The sequence below is a fragment of the Microcebus murinus genome, chromosome 3 (assembly GCF_040939455.1).
Source record: "Microcebus murinus isolate Inina chromosome 3, M.murinus_Inina_mat1.0, whole genome shotgun sequence".
NCBI lineage: Eukaryota > Metazoa > Chordata > Mammalia > Primates > Cheirogaleidae > Microcebus > Microcebus murinus.
In genome coordinates, this window is record NC_134106.1 from 21,989,762 (window position 1) to 22,007,111 (window position 17,350).

General features: G+C 48.2%; 2 protein-coding genes across 4 annotated transcripts in view; one reads left to right on the forward strand and one right to left on the reverse strand.

Annotated features, from left to right (window-relative positions):
* The first annotated feature begins 16 nt into the window (after window positions 1-16).
* Window positions 17-2,587, forward strand: KRTCAP3 (keratinocyte associated protein 3). 3 transcript variants are annotated; one of them, XM_076000633.1, is made up of 7 exons: window positions 17-105; window positions 219-403; window positions 467-544; window positions 713-919; window positions 1,027-1,161; window positions 1,264-1,376; window positions 2,283-2,587. In XM_076000633.1, exons 1-6 carry the CDS (start codon window positions 78-80, stop codon window positions 1,369-1,371), a joined length of 741 nt encoding a protein of 246 aa, XP_075856748.1. In that variant the 5' UTR covers window positions 17-77; the 3' UTR covers window positions 1,372-1,376; window positions 2,283-2,587. The 3 variants fall into 3 exon arrangements, with proteins under 3 accessions (XP_075856748.1, XP_075856747.1, XP_012643738.2); XM_076000632.1 differs by lacking the exon at window positions 2,283-2,587 and adding an exon at window positions 1,502-1,602; XM_012788284.3 differs by lacking the exon at window positions 2,283-2,587 and adding an exon at window positions 1,502-1,602 and having other exon boundaries at window positions 485-544.
* Window positions 1,681-17,350, reverse strand: part of IFT172 (intraflagellar transport 172) — a 39,699-nt gene continuing 24,029 nt past the window's right edge. The window contains exons 21-48 of the mRNA XM_012788280.2: window positions 16,930-17,007; window positions 16,441-16,689; window positions 16,183-16,261; window positions 15,861-15,981; window positions 15,481-15,625; window positions 13,918-14,007; window positions 13,281-13,378; window positions 13,008-13,143; window positions 12,812-12,928; window positions 12,306-12,448; window positions 11,409-11,502; window positions 11,203-11,267; window positions 10,806-10,986; window positions 10,456-10,565; window positions 10,209-10,338; window positions 6,622-6,720; window positions 6,315-6,424; window positions 6,128-6,191; window positions 5,918-6,004; window positions 5,514-5,630; window positions 4,808-4,918; window positions 4,154-4,273; window positions 3,193-3,288; window positions 2,916-2,975; window positions 2,732-2,830; window positions 2,298-2,451; window positions 2,028-2,119; window positions 1,681-1,822 (exon numbers count right to left, since the gene is read on the reverse strand). Of these exons, the coding sequence (XP_012643734.1) occupies window positions 1,733-1,822; window positions 2,028-2,119; window positions 2,298-2,451; window positions 2,732-2,830; window positions 2,916-2,975; window positions 3,193-3,288; window positions 4,154-4,273; window positions 4,808-4,918; window positions 5,514-5,630; window positions 5,918-6,004; window positions 6,128-6,191; window positions 6,315-6,424; window positions 6,622-6,720; window positions 10,209-10,338; window positions 10,456-10,565; window positions 10,806-10,986; window positions 11,203-11,267; window positions 11,409-11,502; window positions 12,306-12,448; window positions 12,812-12,928; window positions 13,008-13,143; window positions 13,281-13,378; window positions 13,918-14,007; window positions 15,481-15,625; window positions 15,861-15,981; window positions 16,183-16,261; window positions 16,441-16,689; window positions 16,930-17,007 (3,135 nt within the window). The 3' untranslated portion in view covers window positions 1,681-1,732. The remainder of the gene's footprint in view (window positions 1,823-2,027; window positions 2,120-2,297; window positions 2,452-2,731; window positions 2,831-2,915; window positions 2,976-3,192; window positions 3,289-4,153; window positions 4,274-4,807; window positions 4,919-5,513; window positions 5,631-5,917; window positions 6,005-6,127; window positions 6,192-6,314; window positions 6,425-6,621; window positions 6,721-10,208; window positions 10,339-10,455; window positions 10,566-10,805; window positions 10,987-11,202; window positions 11,268-11,408; window positions 11,503-12,305; window positions 12,449-12,811; window positions 12,929-13,007; window positions 13,144-13,280; window positions 13,379-13,917; window positions 14,008-15,480; window positions 15,626-15,860; window positions 15,982-16,182; window positions 16,262-16,440; window positions 16,690-16,929; window positions 17,008-17,350) is intronic.

Here is a 17,350-nt window from a genome sequence, read left to right on the forward strand (position 1 = left end):
GGAGCGGGGCGGGCACGGGGCGGGGCAGGGCCGGGCCCAGGTGCGGCTGCCCGGCGGCTGCGGCGCGGCGGAAAGCGATGAGGTGCCGCGGCCTCTGCACGTTCGGTAACTTCCGGCTCCTTGGGTCTTGTCCTTCCCTGCGACCACCCTCAGGCCATGCCGCCCTTCGGCCTCCCTCCCGGCCCGGCTCAGGCCTGTCCCTTCCCGGTGCTTTGCAGACGCTGCGCGGGGGCCCCGGCGCCTGATGCGCGTGGGCCTCGCGCTGATCCTGGTGGGCCACGTGAACCTGCTGCTGGGGGCCGTGCTGCACGGCACCGTTCTGCGGCACGTGGCCAATCCCCGAGGCGCCGTCACACCGGAGTACACCACAGCCAATGTCATCTCAGTCGGCTCGGGGCTGCTGGTGAGTGCGGGGGGGGCGAGGGGGGGGGCCGGGGCCCGGCACGCAGAGCCCAGCGGGCCAAAGGCTTTGTGTCTTCCGCAGAGCGTTTCCTTGGGACTTGTGGCCCTCTTGGCATCCAGGAACCTTCTTCGCCCACCACTGGTGAGAAGGGACTTCTGGAGCTTGCAAGGAGGCGACCTTGAGTGAGGGGAATGGGTCTGACAGAACTTGGTCAGTGGATGGGAGAAGCCTTAGAGAAACGGGGGCGTCTAGTCATTGGGAGAATTAGCCGGGCCCAGGCTGCTCACCCGGATCTTCCGTTCCTGCCAGCACTGGGCCCTGCTGGCACTAGCTCTAGTGAACCTGCTCTTGTCCGCTGCCTGCTCTCTGGGCCTCCTCCTTGCTGTGTCGCTCACTGTGGCCAATGGTGGTCGCCGTCTTATCGCTGACTGCCATCCAGGACTGCTGGATCCTTTGATACCACTGGACCAGGGGCCTGGACACACTGACTGCCCCTTTGACCCCACAAGAATCTATGTAAGCATATTCTCTTCCTTCTTCCGGTCCACAAAGCCATTTTGATTTCCCCTATTTGCTGCTCCTGCCCCACTCCCTCTCAGTCCCCATCCTTCCTTGCTTTTCAGGAAACAGCCTTGGCTCTTTGGATCCCTTCTTTGCTTATGTCTGCAGGGGAGGCTGCTCTATCTGGTTACTGCTGTGTGGCTGCACTCACCCTACGTGGAGTGGGGCCCTGCAGGAAGGAAGAGCTTCAGGAGCAGGTAAGGAAGATGAACAGAAAGGGCTGATTCAGCACAGGTTGGCTGTGTTGAAAAGATGCTGATTCAGGACCAGGGTTCCCTTCTGATTCTCTTCTTCTGTAGCTAGAAGAACTGACAGAGCTTGAACCTCCTACATGTAAAAAGCAGGAAAATGAACAGCTACTGGATCACAATCTAGGAATCCAGGCACCACAGAGAAGTTGGGTTTAAGCCAGGTAATGGGCCAGGAGGGTGGTGGCCCAAGTAAGAGTAGGGGCAAGGAAGTGGTCTTAGAACTGGGCCTAGGTCTGCTATGCTGTTCCCCTTCTGACCCCGGCTGGTTCTCCCCTCTGTCAAGCAGGTGCTGTTCCAAGGCTTAATTCACAAGGGTTTGCCATGAAGCAAGGGGCCCTGACCTCGGGATGATATAAACAATTATAATAAAATAACTACTTTTTCTCTACTTGATCATGATTCCTTTCAGGGGAAAGGGCACTATGCTGGTGTTGGAGGTGACTCTAATAAAAACATACAGTGGTCTCAATTACTTATAAAATTTTAATGAGAGGTCCTAACTCCTCAGCTCTACCAGTTACTGAAAGGAAAAGCTGGTGCTGGGGAGGCCTCCACACCACTGACTGATGAATTTCAGCACGTCTTGGCACACTGGACTGTGGGAAGTCTGTGAGCAAATGGAAGGAACAGGAGAAGAACTCATTAGTTCTGGGAAAACATTCATGATACAAAGAAAATCAGCTCCATGGCAGTGTCACAGGGAGCAAGGTTCAGGGTCTGCAATGCCTTCTTGATAATCCCACCCACACTTCTAGTGGTCTTTTTTCAGTGCTGCTCTCTTTGCCCTCATCCTTCAAGTTCCCCTCTCTAACCTTGATGGCCATAAGGAATTTATTCCAGTTGTCCTTGTTAGCAGCCTTCCCTGGTCGCTTAAATTCAATCTTGTTCCTCAGAATGGGGTATCCTATGAGGGGAAGAAAAAGATGAACTGGGTTTGAGAGAGATTGACGAGGGAAAAATAAAGAGCAACCTGGGGTTAGAAAGTAGCATGGTCTTGTTTTTTGTACCCTTTACTGAGTCGTAATAAAATAAAGTTTCTTGATCCTACTTCTTTCTACCCACCACAGGATATGGGGTCATACCTGTAATGAGGCAGGGCAAGGCCCGAACTCCAGTGCTCGCGGCCACCAGGGAGGCCTCGTAGACACCACGTTCATCCCGAGGCAGAACCTGCTCCAGCCGCTGGTCCATTGAGACTGTGAGCACCCAGTCTCGAACCTCTTCTCTCTGAGCCTCCTGGGAAGGACAGAGGGAGCAGCAGTTTCCCACAAGGCAGGAGAAGTGGAGGTGGCAAGGAGATTTGCTAAGCCCTCTTTCTGCATACCAGCTGTTGGCCATAAATGATCCTCCTTGGAATGGGGGATACAGTCACAGCCTTATCTTTCTACTCTGCTTCTGCTTTCACTGAAGGAATAGTGAGGGCTGAGGTCTTTCCAAGGATGGCAGCGCAAAGACATCCTCCCTCCATGCGCTCACATTGGTGAGGCCTTCCTGTTTTTCAACCCTGTGCCCTTACCGGTACGTGCTGCTTGGCTGGCAGTGGCACCTCAAAGGGAATGTCTGTGTCCTGAAAATCAGAGTGATCAAGGGCATCCAGAGTCCCTTCTTCAATTGCCTGCAGTAGAGTGGGTGACCCTGAGTCAAGCATAGCTTCTGACAGGCAAAACCTCCCAACCTCTGGGCACAGCTTTCCTACTCACATCAGTCAGATCCAAAAAGCGATTGAGGAAGATGAATGCCATGTTTTCCCAGCCAACTACCTGCAGGAGAGAAAAGTTGCAAATGGGAGTGAACAGGCTGGGCTTGGCTGCTACTTCTCTAGCATGCAGGGAGAAAAACCCAGCAAGATATAGGACTATGTCCTCCATAACATCAGCCGCAGACCCAGCTTTCCTATTCCTGAGCAAAAGGGATATTCTCAGTATTCCAATCTTTGATTTCCTCTCTTCAGCTCCACCGTTCCTTGTCCCAGCTTACCTTGGCAGCAATGCCTGCTTCATAGAAGGCCTTATCTGCAGGTAGTAGTTGGGTGTGACGCAAGAGTGAAACAGAAAGCCTGGCAGCCACGGTTTCCTGTGGAGCAGGAAGTCAAAGCATTATTATCATGGTACTATAGTGACTGAGCTGCCAGACCAACCACCCTGTAAGTAAGGCAGCCACACAACTAGAAGACCAGTAATATCAAACTGCTCTGGATCTCAAGCTGTTCTGGGTCTTAGTTTTGTTTCACCTGCACAAGAGTTCAGGGCCTAGATTCTTTCTAAGGTTCTTTCCACTTCTAGAGTTCTGTCATCCAAGTACATGAAAGAAACATACAGTAAACAATCAGAAATAAGCCAAAAGTATGTGTATAAGAGGTGAATAAAGAAACCATGGGATTGGAGTGTTTAAAGATAACGAGGCTGGAGCTGTGGGCACAGAGCCCTAAGATGGAAACACTAACTCAGCGGAGGTTAAAGATTTAGACAGAGGCCGGGCGCGGTGGCTCACGCCTGTAATCCTAGCTCTTGGGAGGCCGAGGCGGGCTGATTGCTCAAGGTCAGGAGTTCAAAACCAGCCTGAGCAAGAGCGAGACCCCGTCTCTACTATAAATAGAAAGAAATTAATTGGCCAACTGATATATATATAAAAAATTAGCCGGGCATGGTGGCACATGCCTGTAGTCCCAGCTACTCGGGAGGCTGAGGCAGGAGGATTGCTTGAGCCCAGGAGTTTGAGGTTGCTGTGAGCTAGGCTGACGCCACGGCACTCACTCTAGCCTGGACAACAAAGCGAGACTCTGTCTCAAAAAAAAAAAAAAAAAAAAGATTTAGACAGAAAAGAAGTGGGGAGATACAAGAGCCCAAGCCTGAGAATCCAGAACTTGAATGCATTCCGCTTCATGCATGTAGATGTGTCCACTGGGTGCTGTGTGCTCCTCCACCCCTCCACATCTCACCAGCTGTTTGATGCTCTGGGCCGCTGAGCGAGTGGCATAGTAATGAGCAATCAGCAACATTGTCTCGAACTCCTCATGGGCTGGAGAGTTTGCCTCACTGGACTTCACCAGATTTTCACACTAGAGGAGAGAGACAGCACAGCCTGGCTTAGGGGTCAGAGGAATGCCACGGTCATAGGATGGTCACTGATGGCTACTTGCACAAAGGAAGGTAAAATACATCTGAAGATAAAGGTTTAGGTATGTGAAAGGAGAGACTAGGACAGAGAGAGGTGGAGTAGCTCCTTCACTCTTTTTTTTTTTTTTTGAGACAGAGTCTCGCTTTGTTGCCCAGGCTAGAATGAGTGCCATGGCATCAGACTAGCTCACAGCAACCTCAAACTCCTGGGCTCAAGCGATCATTCTGCCTCAGCCTCCCAAGTGGCTGGGACTACAGGCATGCGCCACCATGCCCGGCTAATTTTTTCTATATATATTAGTTGGCCAATTAATTTCTTTCTATTTATAGTAGAGACGGGTCTCACTCTTGTTCAGGCTGGTTTCAAACTCCTGAACTCAAACAATCTGCCCACCTCGGACTCCCAGAGAGCTAGGATTACAGGTGTGAGCCACCACACCTGGCCCCTTCACTCTGTTTTGACCCAACTTCCTCACCAGGTTGAAGAGGACATCTCGAAGATCAGCCCAGCTATGATAGGCCTCAGCACTGTTGGTCCCAGGGCAGTTCACCATGTCAGTGAAGATCCTTTTGTAGATATTGAAGTTCTAGGGTAGAGTAGAGAAGGGCATCTTGAGCAACAAGGGCATAACCAGAAGACAAAGTCCTGCAGAAGTGGGGCCAAAGGGAGGAGAAACAGGCTATGAATGGGTATGTGTGAGTAGGAGCTGGGGGACAGTGATGGAGAAAGTGCTGTTTTTAGGGAAGAGAAAGTAGTAAGACAACAACTATTTCTTATTAGCTGATGCTCTGTGAGTGTGGGCAAGCATACAAATGTGAATGCAGAGTCACAATGTTAATGGGCTAATGTTTCCAGAGAGCTGTGATTCTCAGGTAGGGCAGCAGTGTTTATTCTCTGGCAGAAGTCAATAAAGGCCCTATTGGTTATGTGCAGGATTCACTGCTGAAAGATGGGTCCCTGTGTGTTAACTAAAAGGATGGGGGGCTCCTTGGGTGTTTCTTTCAAAGGGTGAATTCTCCAGAGAGGCTATACATTTCTGAAAAGGCTGAATGGGGACTCTGGGCATGATGTTCTCTAAGGATAGAATATTTTGAGAATATAGTTCCTGAGGGGAAGGGTGGTTCTAGAAGAGAAAGAAAATTTCCTTGTGGCAACATTTACCCCAAAGAGAAGACTGATACCTGTGGGTTAGCAGGGGCTCCATGTTGCACATACAGGGCCAGTGCCTGGGCAAAGCCTCCTTCCCGGATAAGGTGAGTTGCATACAAAGCCACGTACTTGTGCAGAATCTTGTAGTTCTGTCCGAGGGTGGGGAAAGCATGGGTAAGGTTGGGATCAGCAAGACCAAGCAGTGAGGGCAAGGTGAGGACTTGAGGCTATGGATTTGTTTAGGAGGCAAAGGGCATATGCAAACCTCTGACCTCAATTTTAGAGTGTACAAGGCTGAGCTCTCTGATGCCCATTAGGGATCTTTGAGGTTTGGGCTTTTGGCTTTGGTGGAGGTAAGACACATGCAGCTCTGAGGCAGGTGGGGGACTCAAGGGAAGATGTAAACAAGAGCTGGGAGTGGAAAGAAGAGCCATACCTGCTTGGTAGCGGTTTCAATGCACTTGTCCCACTGGCCCTGCTCCACATACAGGTCTAAAGCAGCTACCACATCCACACCCACCAGCTGTGGGTCAATGGAAAAGACAGAATTACAAGAGGACAGAGAGATGACATGAAGTAGAGAAGAGGGAGAGAATATCCTGGGCTTCTCCCTGCATTCTGCCCCCTGCTAAGTCACAAGTCTCACCGAGTCCACTTTGCCCTGGTTCTTGAGGAACTCTTTATAATGCTGGTCCACGTAGTCTTCATACCTGTGAGGATGTACAGAGATCTCTACCTTTATGGTCCCAGGATGCCACACCCTCTCCATAAGAACTTTCTCAGTCTTTACAAAAGTAAAATCATTTCCCAGTGAGAGGGGATCATGAGTTTACCGGGGATCTAACTCCTTGGCCACACGCTTGGCCTTGTTCCACTCCTCACCCTCAATGAAAGCATCGATTGCTTCCTTGACAAGGTCCAGGTTCAGATAGAGCTCTGCAGCCTGCAGGATGAGAAATCAGTGGAGACCATCTTTCCCCTCAGCTCCTGGTCTCCCCTCTGTGAGCCCCCATTTCCCTAGAACTGCATGCCATGCCTGCGAGGAACCCCACCTCACACACCTCCTTCCTGGGTGTAGATGTCACCACTGCACCCACCTCTGTGGAATCTATTTCTGTTCAATCCCAGCACTCTACTTACTGCACTGTGCTTTCCAATTCCAACCAGCTGGGGTCCTACGGCCCGAACTACTTCCAAACTGCGCTGGGGAGGCAGAAACTTGATAGAGAGTTCAGCTGCCTGCAGGGTTGAACAGAAGATGGAAATGGGTAGGAGAGACAAACCTGCCAGGGGTTCTCAGCCTGATCCATTTCACGTATTTTCCCCTCCAGACACCAACTTTCTTGTGCTCTCCTTCATGTTCCACCCTCCTGAGCAAAGCTTGGCTCATGGTTCATAATATTTAACTGACTATCAGCAGACCTATCTATTCCTCTGAGCTCATTGTAACTCTTCCACACACCTTCTTTGCTGTCTTAGGTCACTGCATTTGGTCCTGCCACCTTTGACAAACTTGTCTTTCAAGTTCTTTGTCACAAGTAGAATCTTGGTAGCATAGTATAGAAAAAGAACTCCTAGGCTGGGCATGGTGGCTGACGCCTATATCCTAGCACTCTGGGAGGCTGAGGTGGGAGAATAGCTTGAGGTCAGGAGCTCGAGAGCAGCCTAAGCAAGAGTGAGACCCTGTCTCTACTAAAATATAGAAAGAAAAAAAAATTAACTGGGCAACTAAAAGTAGAAAAAATTAGCTGGGCGTGGTGGCACATGCCTGTGGTCCCAGCTACTTGGGAGGCTGAGGCAGGAGGATTGCTTAAGCCCAGGAGTTTGAGGTTGCTGTGAGCTAGGCTGACGCCATGGCACTCTAGCCCAGGCAACAGAGTGAGACTCTGTAAAAAAAAAAAAAAAGGAAAGAAAGGAAGGAAGGAAAGGAAGGAAGGGAGGGAGGGAGGGAGGGAGGGAGGGAAGGGAAGGGAGGAAGGAAAGAAGGAAGGAAGGAAGGAGAAGAGGAAGAGGAAGGAAGGGAGGGAGAGAGGAAGGGAGGAAGAGAAAGAGAAAGAAAAGAGAGAGAGAAAGACAGAAAGAAAGAGAGAAAGAAAGGAAGGAAGGAAGGAAAGGAGTCCTAAAATGAAAAGTCCAGGACATTTTGCAACTATTTGTGTTGGGCTTTTATGAGCCCCGTTTCTGCATCCATACACACTGGATTTTGAAGACTTACTATGGAAAAAAAGAATGGAAAATATCTCAATAATGTATATGTGTACATCTAGAAATAATATTTTAGACATAATAAATAAAATAAATTATAATTATCTTCATCTGTTTCATTTTATTCTGTTAAACATGGTTACTAGAAAATTCAAATTCCATGTGTGGCTTACATTTGTAGCTTATATTTGTAGTGGACAGTGCTAGTCTAGATGGTCTTGATGGTATCTTTCAACCCTTAAAACTCAGAAATTCTACAAACCCAAGCATTCTAGAAGATCACTCTGTTTCTACTGAGATGCTGACATCCTCACCAGATTGTAAATTCCATACAATCCAATTTAATTATAGTCCATGCTAATCCCCTGGGCTTTCCCTCACCTATTCTTGCCTCACTTTCTTTTTAGCTGCCAAACCCTTCAAAGCTAAAACCCTCTCCCCTTCCATCCAGGAAGCCATCCTTTCACTGATCTGAAGAGGGTTTAGTCATGCATAGACCACAGTAAACACTGCTCCAGAGTTATACACAGCAGATGCTTAATCAATACTGCTGATTAAAATCTGCTAGATTGACTTACCATTTGAGGGAAAATAAAAAATAAAAAAATAACATAAATAAAATCTGCTAGAGTCTCATAACCAATCACCAGCCCCTCTTTCTACTTTCTTCCCTCTAACTTCTAGGGGCTATTCAACTGTAAGACCTCAGAAACCTAAGGGAAATTTTGCAGGGGCATCATCACACCAACATTCCATTTCGAGGGCCAGTCAATGCCATCCACCTTGTGACTCCCAATACCAGATTTCACTGTATCTGAGCTGCATCCTTTAATCTATACACACATCCTGATTTCAAAGATATTAAAATGTAATTATATATATACAACTATCATATATATGATAGTTAATTTTATACATCAATTTGATTGAGCTAAATATTTGGTCAAACATTATTCTGGGTGTTTCTTAAGTGCTTTTGGATGAGATTAACATTGAAATTGGTAAATTGAGTAAGGCAGACTGCCCTCTCTAATGTGGATGGGCCTCATCCCATCAGTTGAAAGCCTGAATAGAATAAAAAGGCTGGCCCTTCCCTGAGTAAGAGAGCATTTTTCTTGCCTGACTGCCTTCAAACTGGGACATTGGCTTTTTCCTGCCTTCAGACTTGAACTGAAACATCAGCTCTTCCTGGGTTTCGAGCCTGCTGGCCTTTAGACAGGAACTATACACCATTGGTTCTTCTGGGTTTCAAAGTTTGCTAACTCACCCTGCAGATCTTGGAACTTGTCTCCATAATTGCATGAGCCAATTCATTTTAATAAATCTCTTTATATATATACATACATATATATGTACAGTTATGTGTCACCTGACAATATATTCTGAGAAATGTGTTGTTAGGCAATTTCGTCATTGTGTGAACATCATAGAGTACACTTACACAAACCTAGATAGTATAGCCTACTGCACACCTAGGCTATACGGTATAGCCTATTGCTCCTAGGCTATAAGCCTATATAGTAGGTTACTATACTGTAAGCAACTGTAATACAAGTATTTGTGCATCTAAACATAAAAAAGGTACAGTAAAAATATGGTATTATAATCTTATGGGACCACTGTCATATATACAGTCACTAACCAAAACATCATTATGTGGTGTGTGACTTTATATATACTATTGGTTCTGTTTCTCTAATACAGTATGTCAGGATTAGTGAAATAGGGTGAGCTTGGTGTCTCATGCCTGTAATCTCAGCACTTTGGGAGGCCAAGGCAGGAGGACCAGTTGAGGCCAGGAGTTCAGGACCAGCCTGGGCAACACAGCGTGACCTTGTCCTTACAAAAATTTTAAAAATTAGTTGGGCATGATGGTGCACACCTGTATTCTTAGCTACTTGGGAGGTTGAGGTGGGAGGATTATTTGAGCCTAGGCATTTGAGACTGCAGGGAGCTATGATCAAGCCATCCAGCCTGGGTGACAGAGTAAGATCCTATCTCTAAAAAATAAATAAATAAAATTAGCAAAACATATTGGCCTGGCTTAATCTGCTGAATGCTTCTTTTTAGGAGCTTCTGGGTGGAGGAGGAGGAGCCCATGCTTTTTTCATGGCCCCTATCTGGCTAGCTCCTGGGTTTGGAGTTGCCCTTCCACCTCTTATCCAAGTCCTCCCTCCTTCACAGAGCCTTCCTGACCTCTCTAGCCCACAGAGATCGCACCACTTTCTGAACTCTACTTTAAATCATATACTTTGGTCTTTACTCAGATACAATATTAATTAACTGAGCCATGTGTTAGTCTAACTTCCCCTAACCTCTGGCTGTCAGAGGTCTGTCTTAAACTCCCTTTTACAGCCTTCATGGATTCTGGCTCTAGCATCCAGCTGGCATTCAATACATACCTGCTACCTGATTGAAAACAAAAAGACACAGGAGGAGAAGACTGAATGTTTGAGAAGGAAAACTGGGTGTGAATGGAGGCCTGGGGAGAAGGAGGGCCAGAAAGGTTCTGCCACCCTCACCTTCATCCAACACTTCTCCACTAGGCTGCTGCTTCCAGAGTCCCACACTTTGAGGTAGCAGTCAACTGCACGGCTGTACTCTCCAGACTGCTCCCACTGTCGAGCTTGTTCCACGAGTCCCTCCACACCCCTGTGGATATGAGAGTGCCCATGACCAGGAATGGGGAAGGGTAGCTTGGCCTATCCCGTGCATATCTCATGACACTCCCCCAGCCCCGCCCCCATGCTTAGACCTCTGGCTTCATACCTGCCTCCCTTCTTGGTAGCTTCCCGCTCATACTCTTCCTGCAGAGCCTCCAGTTGGCCGGGTACATACTCCTTGCAGATCCGCAGAGCATCGCTCCATAGTCCAGCCTCCTGCTCAGATTTCCAGGTCATCAGGAGAGCAGGGGCAGGCATGACAGATTCCCACTGCCACCCAGGTGCTCTGGCCCACTGATTCCTGGGTCCTTGGACTTTTCTCCTTCCTGTTTCCTTTCCTTCCCCCTCCCCAGTGCTAATCTCCCTGATCTTTCTCAGTATCAGGTGTCAGTGGGGCTTTCTGTAGGCTCTCATACCCACTCAACCACCCTTATATCCCTGAATCCAGTGCCTCACCTTATAATAATTGAGGGCCAGGCCTGGTTTCTGGGCCCGAAGCAGAAGCCCTTCTGCTTTCTGAAAGTCCTTTTCCTCCAAGGCTTCCCGGGCCTGTCCCACAAGCACCTCAGCAACACTGTCAGGGTTGTGGGCCTCGGCCACACGCTGAGCTGCCTCCCAATCCTGGTTATGGACAAACCTGCCCCCAGACAGGGAAACAGGAGAAGCTGAGTACAGGGCTGAGGCTTCAACAGTGGGAGACAAACATGCCTCCCACAAACATGTCTCCCAAGCCATGTCACTGAGGGGTGCAAGAGTTATTGGCATGAGGTTTGAAAGAAGGGAAAAATGATCATGAAATATCCTGGGGCTGTGACTGGGAGAACAGGATTAAGGAATTTATGGGATAACTCACATGAGGACTGCTTCCTTGGGTTTACCGGCTCTAATGAATTCAGCTTCAGCCTCTTCAAATTTACCCTATAGAGAAAGGCAGCCAAGCACGGTGAGAATTAGATCAGCACCACAGGCAGCCTAGTGACAGGAGGTTGAACACCTGGCAGCAGTGCTAGCGGATGGAACAGGAGGGCTCTGTGGTCAGGGTCCAAATCATGTCCATACCTCATCCTCCAGGTACATGGCGTATCTGAGATGAATCTCAGGTGTTTTGTGCTTGAGGGCCAGCCGAGAGAGTTCAAAAGCAAATTCGAAGGAACTGAAACAGAAGGTGGAGGTGAGGTTTGTCTACTTAATACTTCCTTTTATAAGAGAAAAAGAGAAAGAGAAGGCACGAGGAAACAGGGAAAGGGCAAGGATTGAGGGGTGAAAAGGGAAAGATTTAAAGATAACAGATAGGAAGTGGCTGAAAAGCCCAGAGAGATAAAGAAGAAGACTGGCAGGTGTCCTGTGATGATCGTGTCCCTACCACCGAACATCAAGAGATACCTGGCAAAGCCTATGCTGTCCCTGAGCAGCTGGTCACAAGGAAGAAGGATGGGCATGGCAAAGGAAAAAGGAAGAGGGAGTCTCACAGCCCTGAGCTGACAAGGGAAAGAAGGCTTCTAGTGCTCCCTCCACGTCCTCCTAAGCCCCTGGCACATGAACAGAAAAAGTCTCTCCAGAAAATAAGCAAGACTACCCACAGCAATCTGACTCTACTACTGGTGTTTGTAACACTTACTTTAAAAAGCTCATTTTGCATTTAACAGAATCACACTTCCATTACCCAGAAGTTACTGGCTTAGTGAAGTCCTAACTTTAGAAATTGTTCACTCTCCACCCTTCTCCTTAGAGTAGCCAAAGACTAAACACTGTTCTGAGCCCCTAGGGAATAGGAGCAGAGTTGGTAATTTATTCTTGCCATTCTATCATGTCCTTCAAAGGATCTCTCCTTAGCTCATTTCTTTATTCCTGCCTCAGCCTTTAGAAATATTTTTTTTCCTTATACATCAATTTTATTTCTCTAGATAGGGTCTCTGGCTAGGATGGGGCCAGTGGAGAGAAGGCTTAGGACCTTACCAGTTGTCAGCAGCGTGGTCAATAGCAGCTTCCAGGAGTCCCAGCTTGTTAAGTAGTCTAACTGCAGCCTCTCCTCCCAGGCTCTTGGCCCACAGACAGGCCACATGTTTGTGGGCATTAGCTCCTCCATGAGCTTTGGCCACCTGTGAAGCAAAGTCACTCAACCCTCCTCCAGTGAAGAGTTGCTCCTTCTAATCTCTGACCTCCTAACATCAGCTTTGACGAGGATCAGGTAAATGTTCTAAATTAACAGGAAAAGGGCTAAATTTCAGTGTCTCTTAATTTAGGTTGAAGTGCTTAGGGTCCAAGGATGGGCTTCAGATAATCCAAAAACCCTTAAAATTATAAGTGAAATTTTGTGTATACTGATGTTGACATTGTTTCTGGCAAAAGAGACTCTGGTCTTTGTTACCTTTTCAAAGATGCTATGGCCAGTTTAGAATTAGTCACTTGAAAGTGGGAAAGAGAGACAGATGTATCCCCCTGGCATGGCCTGGCATCCTTACCCGGTAGGCGTCTTCCCAAAGCCCACTGGAACAGTACATATTCACTGTTGCCTTCCATTCCTGGGCCTCCAGGTAGTGATACTCAGCCTCCTGGAGTCGGCCTTCAGCTTCCAGCTCCTGCAGGAAGGTGGGTTAGGATGGAGAGACGGGGAGAAGGAGCCTAGAAGATATGGGCAGGGCCAGGAAAGGGGCTTACCTTGCCCAGATGTAGATGTGTGTCACTAAGTAGATCTGGGTGGTGCTTCCCTACTAGGCGGATCATATCATCATACAACTTGTGCTTTTTGAACATGGTGATGGCAAGGTCAGGCTCTTCCACTGTCACATATAGCCTGGGGATAGGACATATACCTGGGGCCTCCTAGACCCAGATCCCTGCTGTCACTGCCTTCTAGGCAGAGGGCACACATCCTCCTTCCAGCCCTGAAGCCACATCTCCCTCCACACCTCCACTAAGGCCATGGCTCACCTTTCAGCCTCGCGGTACTTGCCCTGCTTCTCCATTTCCTGGGCCTGGGTAATGTATAGCACTGACACATCTTCTGGTCTCATGCACTTCATTGCCAGCTGTGCAAACACACAGGGTGAGGTTAGCCTCAGGAGATAATTTCCAAGGGAGGCAGGGCTTCAAGGGAACCTGTTTGCTCAGAAACTCTGAACTCTCCCAACAATCACAGGATTTTAGTGCTGCCACTCTACTATTCTGTTTGGGGAATTCCAATTGCATAAGGAGGAAGGCAGGAGGGACTATGATGCCTTGTGCTGGGGGCATGTGTTCCATTACCATCCTCCCACTGTACCTGCTGGGCTCTGGAGTGCAGGGGTGAGAACAAGGTTATAAATGTGACCAGAGGCTTCAGAAGCAGCAGTTCTGATTCCCCAGCTCCCAAGCCCATCTGCTCTTTCAGAATTATAGGTTTGACTCCTTCAGAATTATAGGTTTGGGAACAAGGGCCTCTCTTTATCCCTTCCTTTCCCTGAGGCTAAGGATCAAAGTTGCCCAGACCGCATTTTGGTACTCTTGTCAGCTTTCAGGGAACTGAGTGACAGGGGAGATCAGAGACCAAGGAACAAGGCAATACTACCACTAAGGCAGCGTCCTCTACCTTGTGGGCTTGCTCCCAGCGGCCAGCCTGGGTGTACATGTCTATAGCATCTTTTGTCCGGTCACCCTTCGTATAAAGTTCCTCAGCAATCTGCAGTGGATGAGAGGTAGATGCAAAAGGTCAGAATAGACCTAAAGCACCATGTAGGAGGGAAGAAAAAACCTCAGATGGCAGAGAGCCTGGGATATTACCTTGTAATAATAGAGAAGAAAAGATGAGTATGGGTGTCTCGTACTTTCTACTGCTTAAAAAGAAAGACCAGCTACAAATGGTATGAGGACAATACAATGGAATTCAAAAGGGCCTCCCATTTCTGCAATGCAAGGCAATTCTATACTGTAACTATGTTGGAGTTATTCATGAAGAATCCCTCATGCTGGCTCAGGAAGAGAGCTAGAGACTCACTTTATATGCCAGAGGGTTGGTGGGGAAGGGTGTTGTATAGCATGCTGGAATGAAATTGGGAAAGTACTGCGTTTCCTCCGAAAATAAGACCTACCCATAAAATAAGCCCTAGCAGGATTTCTAAGCATTTGCACAATATAAGCCCTACCCCAAAAATAAGACCTACCCATAAAATAAGCCCTAGCAGGATTTCTAAGCATTTGCACAATATAAGCCCTACCCCAAAAATAAGACCTACCCATAGAATAAGCCCTAGCAGGATTTCTAAGCATTTGCACAATATAAGCCCTACCCCAAAAATAAGACCTAGTGATGGGCGTGGCTACACAGCGGATCTGTACAACCCATGCATTTCATCTCGGAGTGGTAAAGAAGACAAGCAGTACTTCTCATCTGCCCCATGAGAGCTCTATTGCTAGACATGAGAGATTGGGGCCAATGGTTCTAAAGGAAATAGAGTCGCAAGAAATTCCGGATGGAATTCGGGGTTTGGAGAGTTATGATGATGTTCCAGAAGAAGACGACTTAACTATATTTGAATAAATGTAGATTGTTGTACCGTACTTAAAAAAAATAACACATCCCCTGAAAATAAGCCCTAGGTGTCTTCTTTTTTTTTTTTTTTTTTTTTTTTTTTTGAGACAGAGTCTCGCTTTGTTGTCCAGGCTAGAGTGAGTGCCGTGGCGTCAGCCTAGCTCACAGCAACCTCAAACTCCTGGGCTCGAGCGATCCTTCTGCCTCAGCCTCCCAAGTAGCTGGGACTACAGGCATGCGCCACCATGCCCGGCTAATTTTTTATATACATATCAGTTGGCCAATTAATTTATTTCTATTTATAGTAGAGACGGGGTCTCGCTCTTGCTCAGGCTGGTTTTGAACTCCTGACCTTGAGCAATCCGCCCGCCTCAGCCTCCCAGAGAGCTAGGATTACAGGCGTGAGCCACCGCGCCCGGCCCTAGGTGTCTTCTTGAGGAAAAATAAATATAAGACCCTGTCTTATTTTCGGGGAAACATGATAAATTGCTTTCCCATTCAGGGTGGTGATGCTGTTTGAGCCCCAGAAAGGATGTGGTGAGCCAGCCTCCATTTCCTGTTTTGGGTTCTCCTTGTTATCCTATACTGCATTGCCTCATCCTGCAGAAAGGGATTCTTCCTTACCTCGTACTCCTGCAGGGACGCATAGTGTTGGGCCACACGAGGATAGTATTTGGACGCAGTGTTCCGGTCCTGTAGATCTAATATATAAATTGCCTTCTTCCATTGGCGGGCACCCAGGGCAGCTTCAATCGCCTTAATGGAGCACCTGGCAAAGTTGGGAAAGACATATATATATAGAGAGAGAGAGAAAGAGAGAGAGATGTACATATATATCTATATATCTCTTTCTATATATAGAAAGATGGATAGATGGATGGAGGCAAAGAGACCCCTTGAGCACACCCCAACCTATATTTTGAGATCTCTTCTTTTGGGCCTTCGTGTCTTTACTACCTCTCACTTCACACCCAAATCACCTCCAGACTCCCATGCCACCATACCTGGCTTCAATGTAGTGATTAATGGCTGCATCAAGCTGCTTTTGCTGCACCAGGTAGTCTCCCCATGCCTCCTCTAGTCTCACCACCTCCACCGGGAAGGCCAGTCGAGCCAGCTCTATAGCTGCCAGGGAGAGAGAAGGTCTCAGCTCAGACTTCCAGGGATGGGACTCAGGAAAAGTAGGACAGGGAAATGAAGTATGGGTAATAGGTGAGAAGGGGAGGAATGGAGGAGAAATGAAGCCAGATGCACCAAGAGAGGTGTTGGGGGACTGGATGGGCAAGAGTCCACAATAGTAAAGGATGGCTTGTAGGCAGCCAGTACCTTTCATGAATGCATTGCCTTTACAGTAGCACTCAAGGGCCCGCTGTGGATTGCGAATCTTCTCAAAGAGATCACCTGCCTGTTAACATGTACCGTATTACTACAATGGTACCCCTGTAACACAAAGAATTAAGTATCTGCTCCAAAAAGAAGGGAATGCCAGCAGTCAGGGAAGGTTATGCACTCTGAAACTCCTCTGGGTGGGGGAGGGGTCCTGAGCCCTGGAGGTAAGGACTAGGAAAAGGAAGTCAGCCATACCCTCTCATAGAGTTCCCCCTTGATAAGGGCTGCGGTGATGTGTTCTACCAGCTCCGTGTTGGCGAGCAGCTCCTCTCGGGTCAGCACCAGCCGAGCAGCTTTGGCAGGGAGCCCAGCTTTGAGGTAGAGGCTGATGGCTGCCAGCCCATCCCCTTGGCTCTCCTGTAGTTCACCTGCTCGCTCTTCCTGCTGTGTGTCCATCAGCCACTGATAGTAACCCCGGCGCAGCTTCTCCAGGGCTGGGTGCCCCTGCACACGTACAGAGTAGTACTAGGAGTCACATCCCTCCTTCCTGCCCTTCTGCTCCCATGCTTCTCCAATCCCTCTGTGACAATGGAAACCCTCCCAGGTCACCAACATCCTGACTCCTCACCATAGCAGGTCCCACCCCCAGGCCTGTTCTGGTTCATATGGCCTCCTTGACAAAAAGAAGTTTCTGAAATTTGTGGAACCCAATTCTGACGACCGTGGAGAAGAAAAAACGTGTACCTTTGCCTCAGCCACAGCAATACACTCGTCCCAACGGTGTAGCTCCTGGTACATGTCCATGGCCTCCTCAACAGCATTCTAGGGGAACAGCGCAGAGGAAAGAGAGACAGCAGGAAGATGTGAGGATCAGAAAACAGCAAGCCCTCCTCAGCCTGGTTAAGAGGAGGATACCAGCCCACAAGGACCAAAAAGCCTCACCCTTTACTTACTACATCGGCAGAGGTGTATTTATTGGGAAACTAAAAGAAACTTAAGCTTCAGGAATCCTTACTTGCACAGGCTTCTTCCAAGGCAATTGTTCTTAAAGAGGGCTCCTCAAGTTGTATAAGTTTCAGGCCCCACAAAACCTGGATCTACCCCTATGCACAAGAATTACAAAGACAGGTTCTGGACTAGCGGGGGGATAGTAGGCCGTTTATGA

Bases quoted from the DNA above. Each gene is read 5' to 3' on its own strand.
- KRTCAP3 (XM_076000633.1), top strand. From the start codon at position 78: ATGAGGTGCCGCGGCCTCTGCACGTTCG. The intron at 404-466 runs GTGAGTGCGGGG...AGCGGGCCAAAG, and splicing joins CAGTCGGCTCGGGGCTGCTG to GCTTTGTGTCTTCCGCAGAG. The intron at 920-1,026 runs GTAAGCATATTC...CTTGCTTTTCAG, and splicing joins TTGACCCCACAAGAATCTAT to GAAACAGCCTTGGCTCTTTG.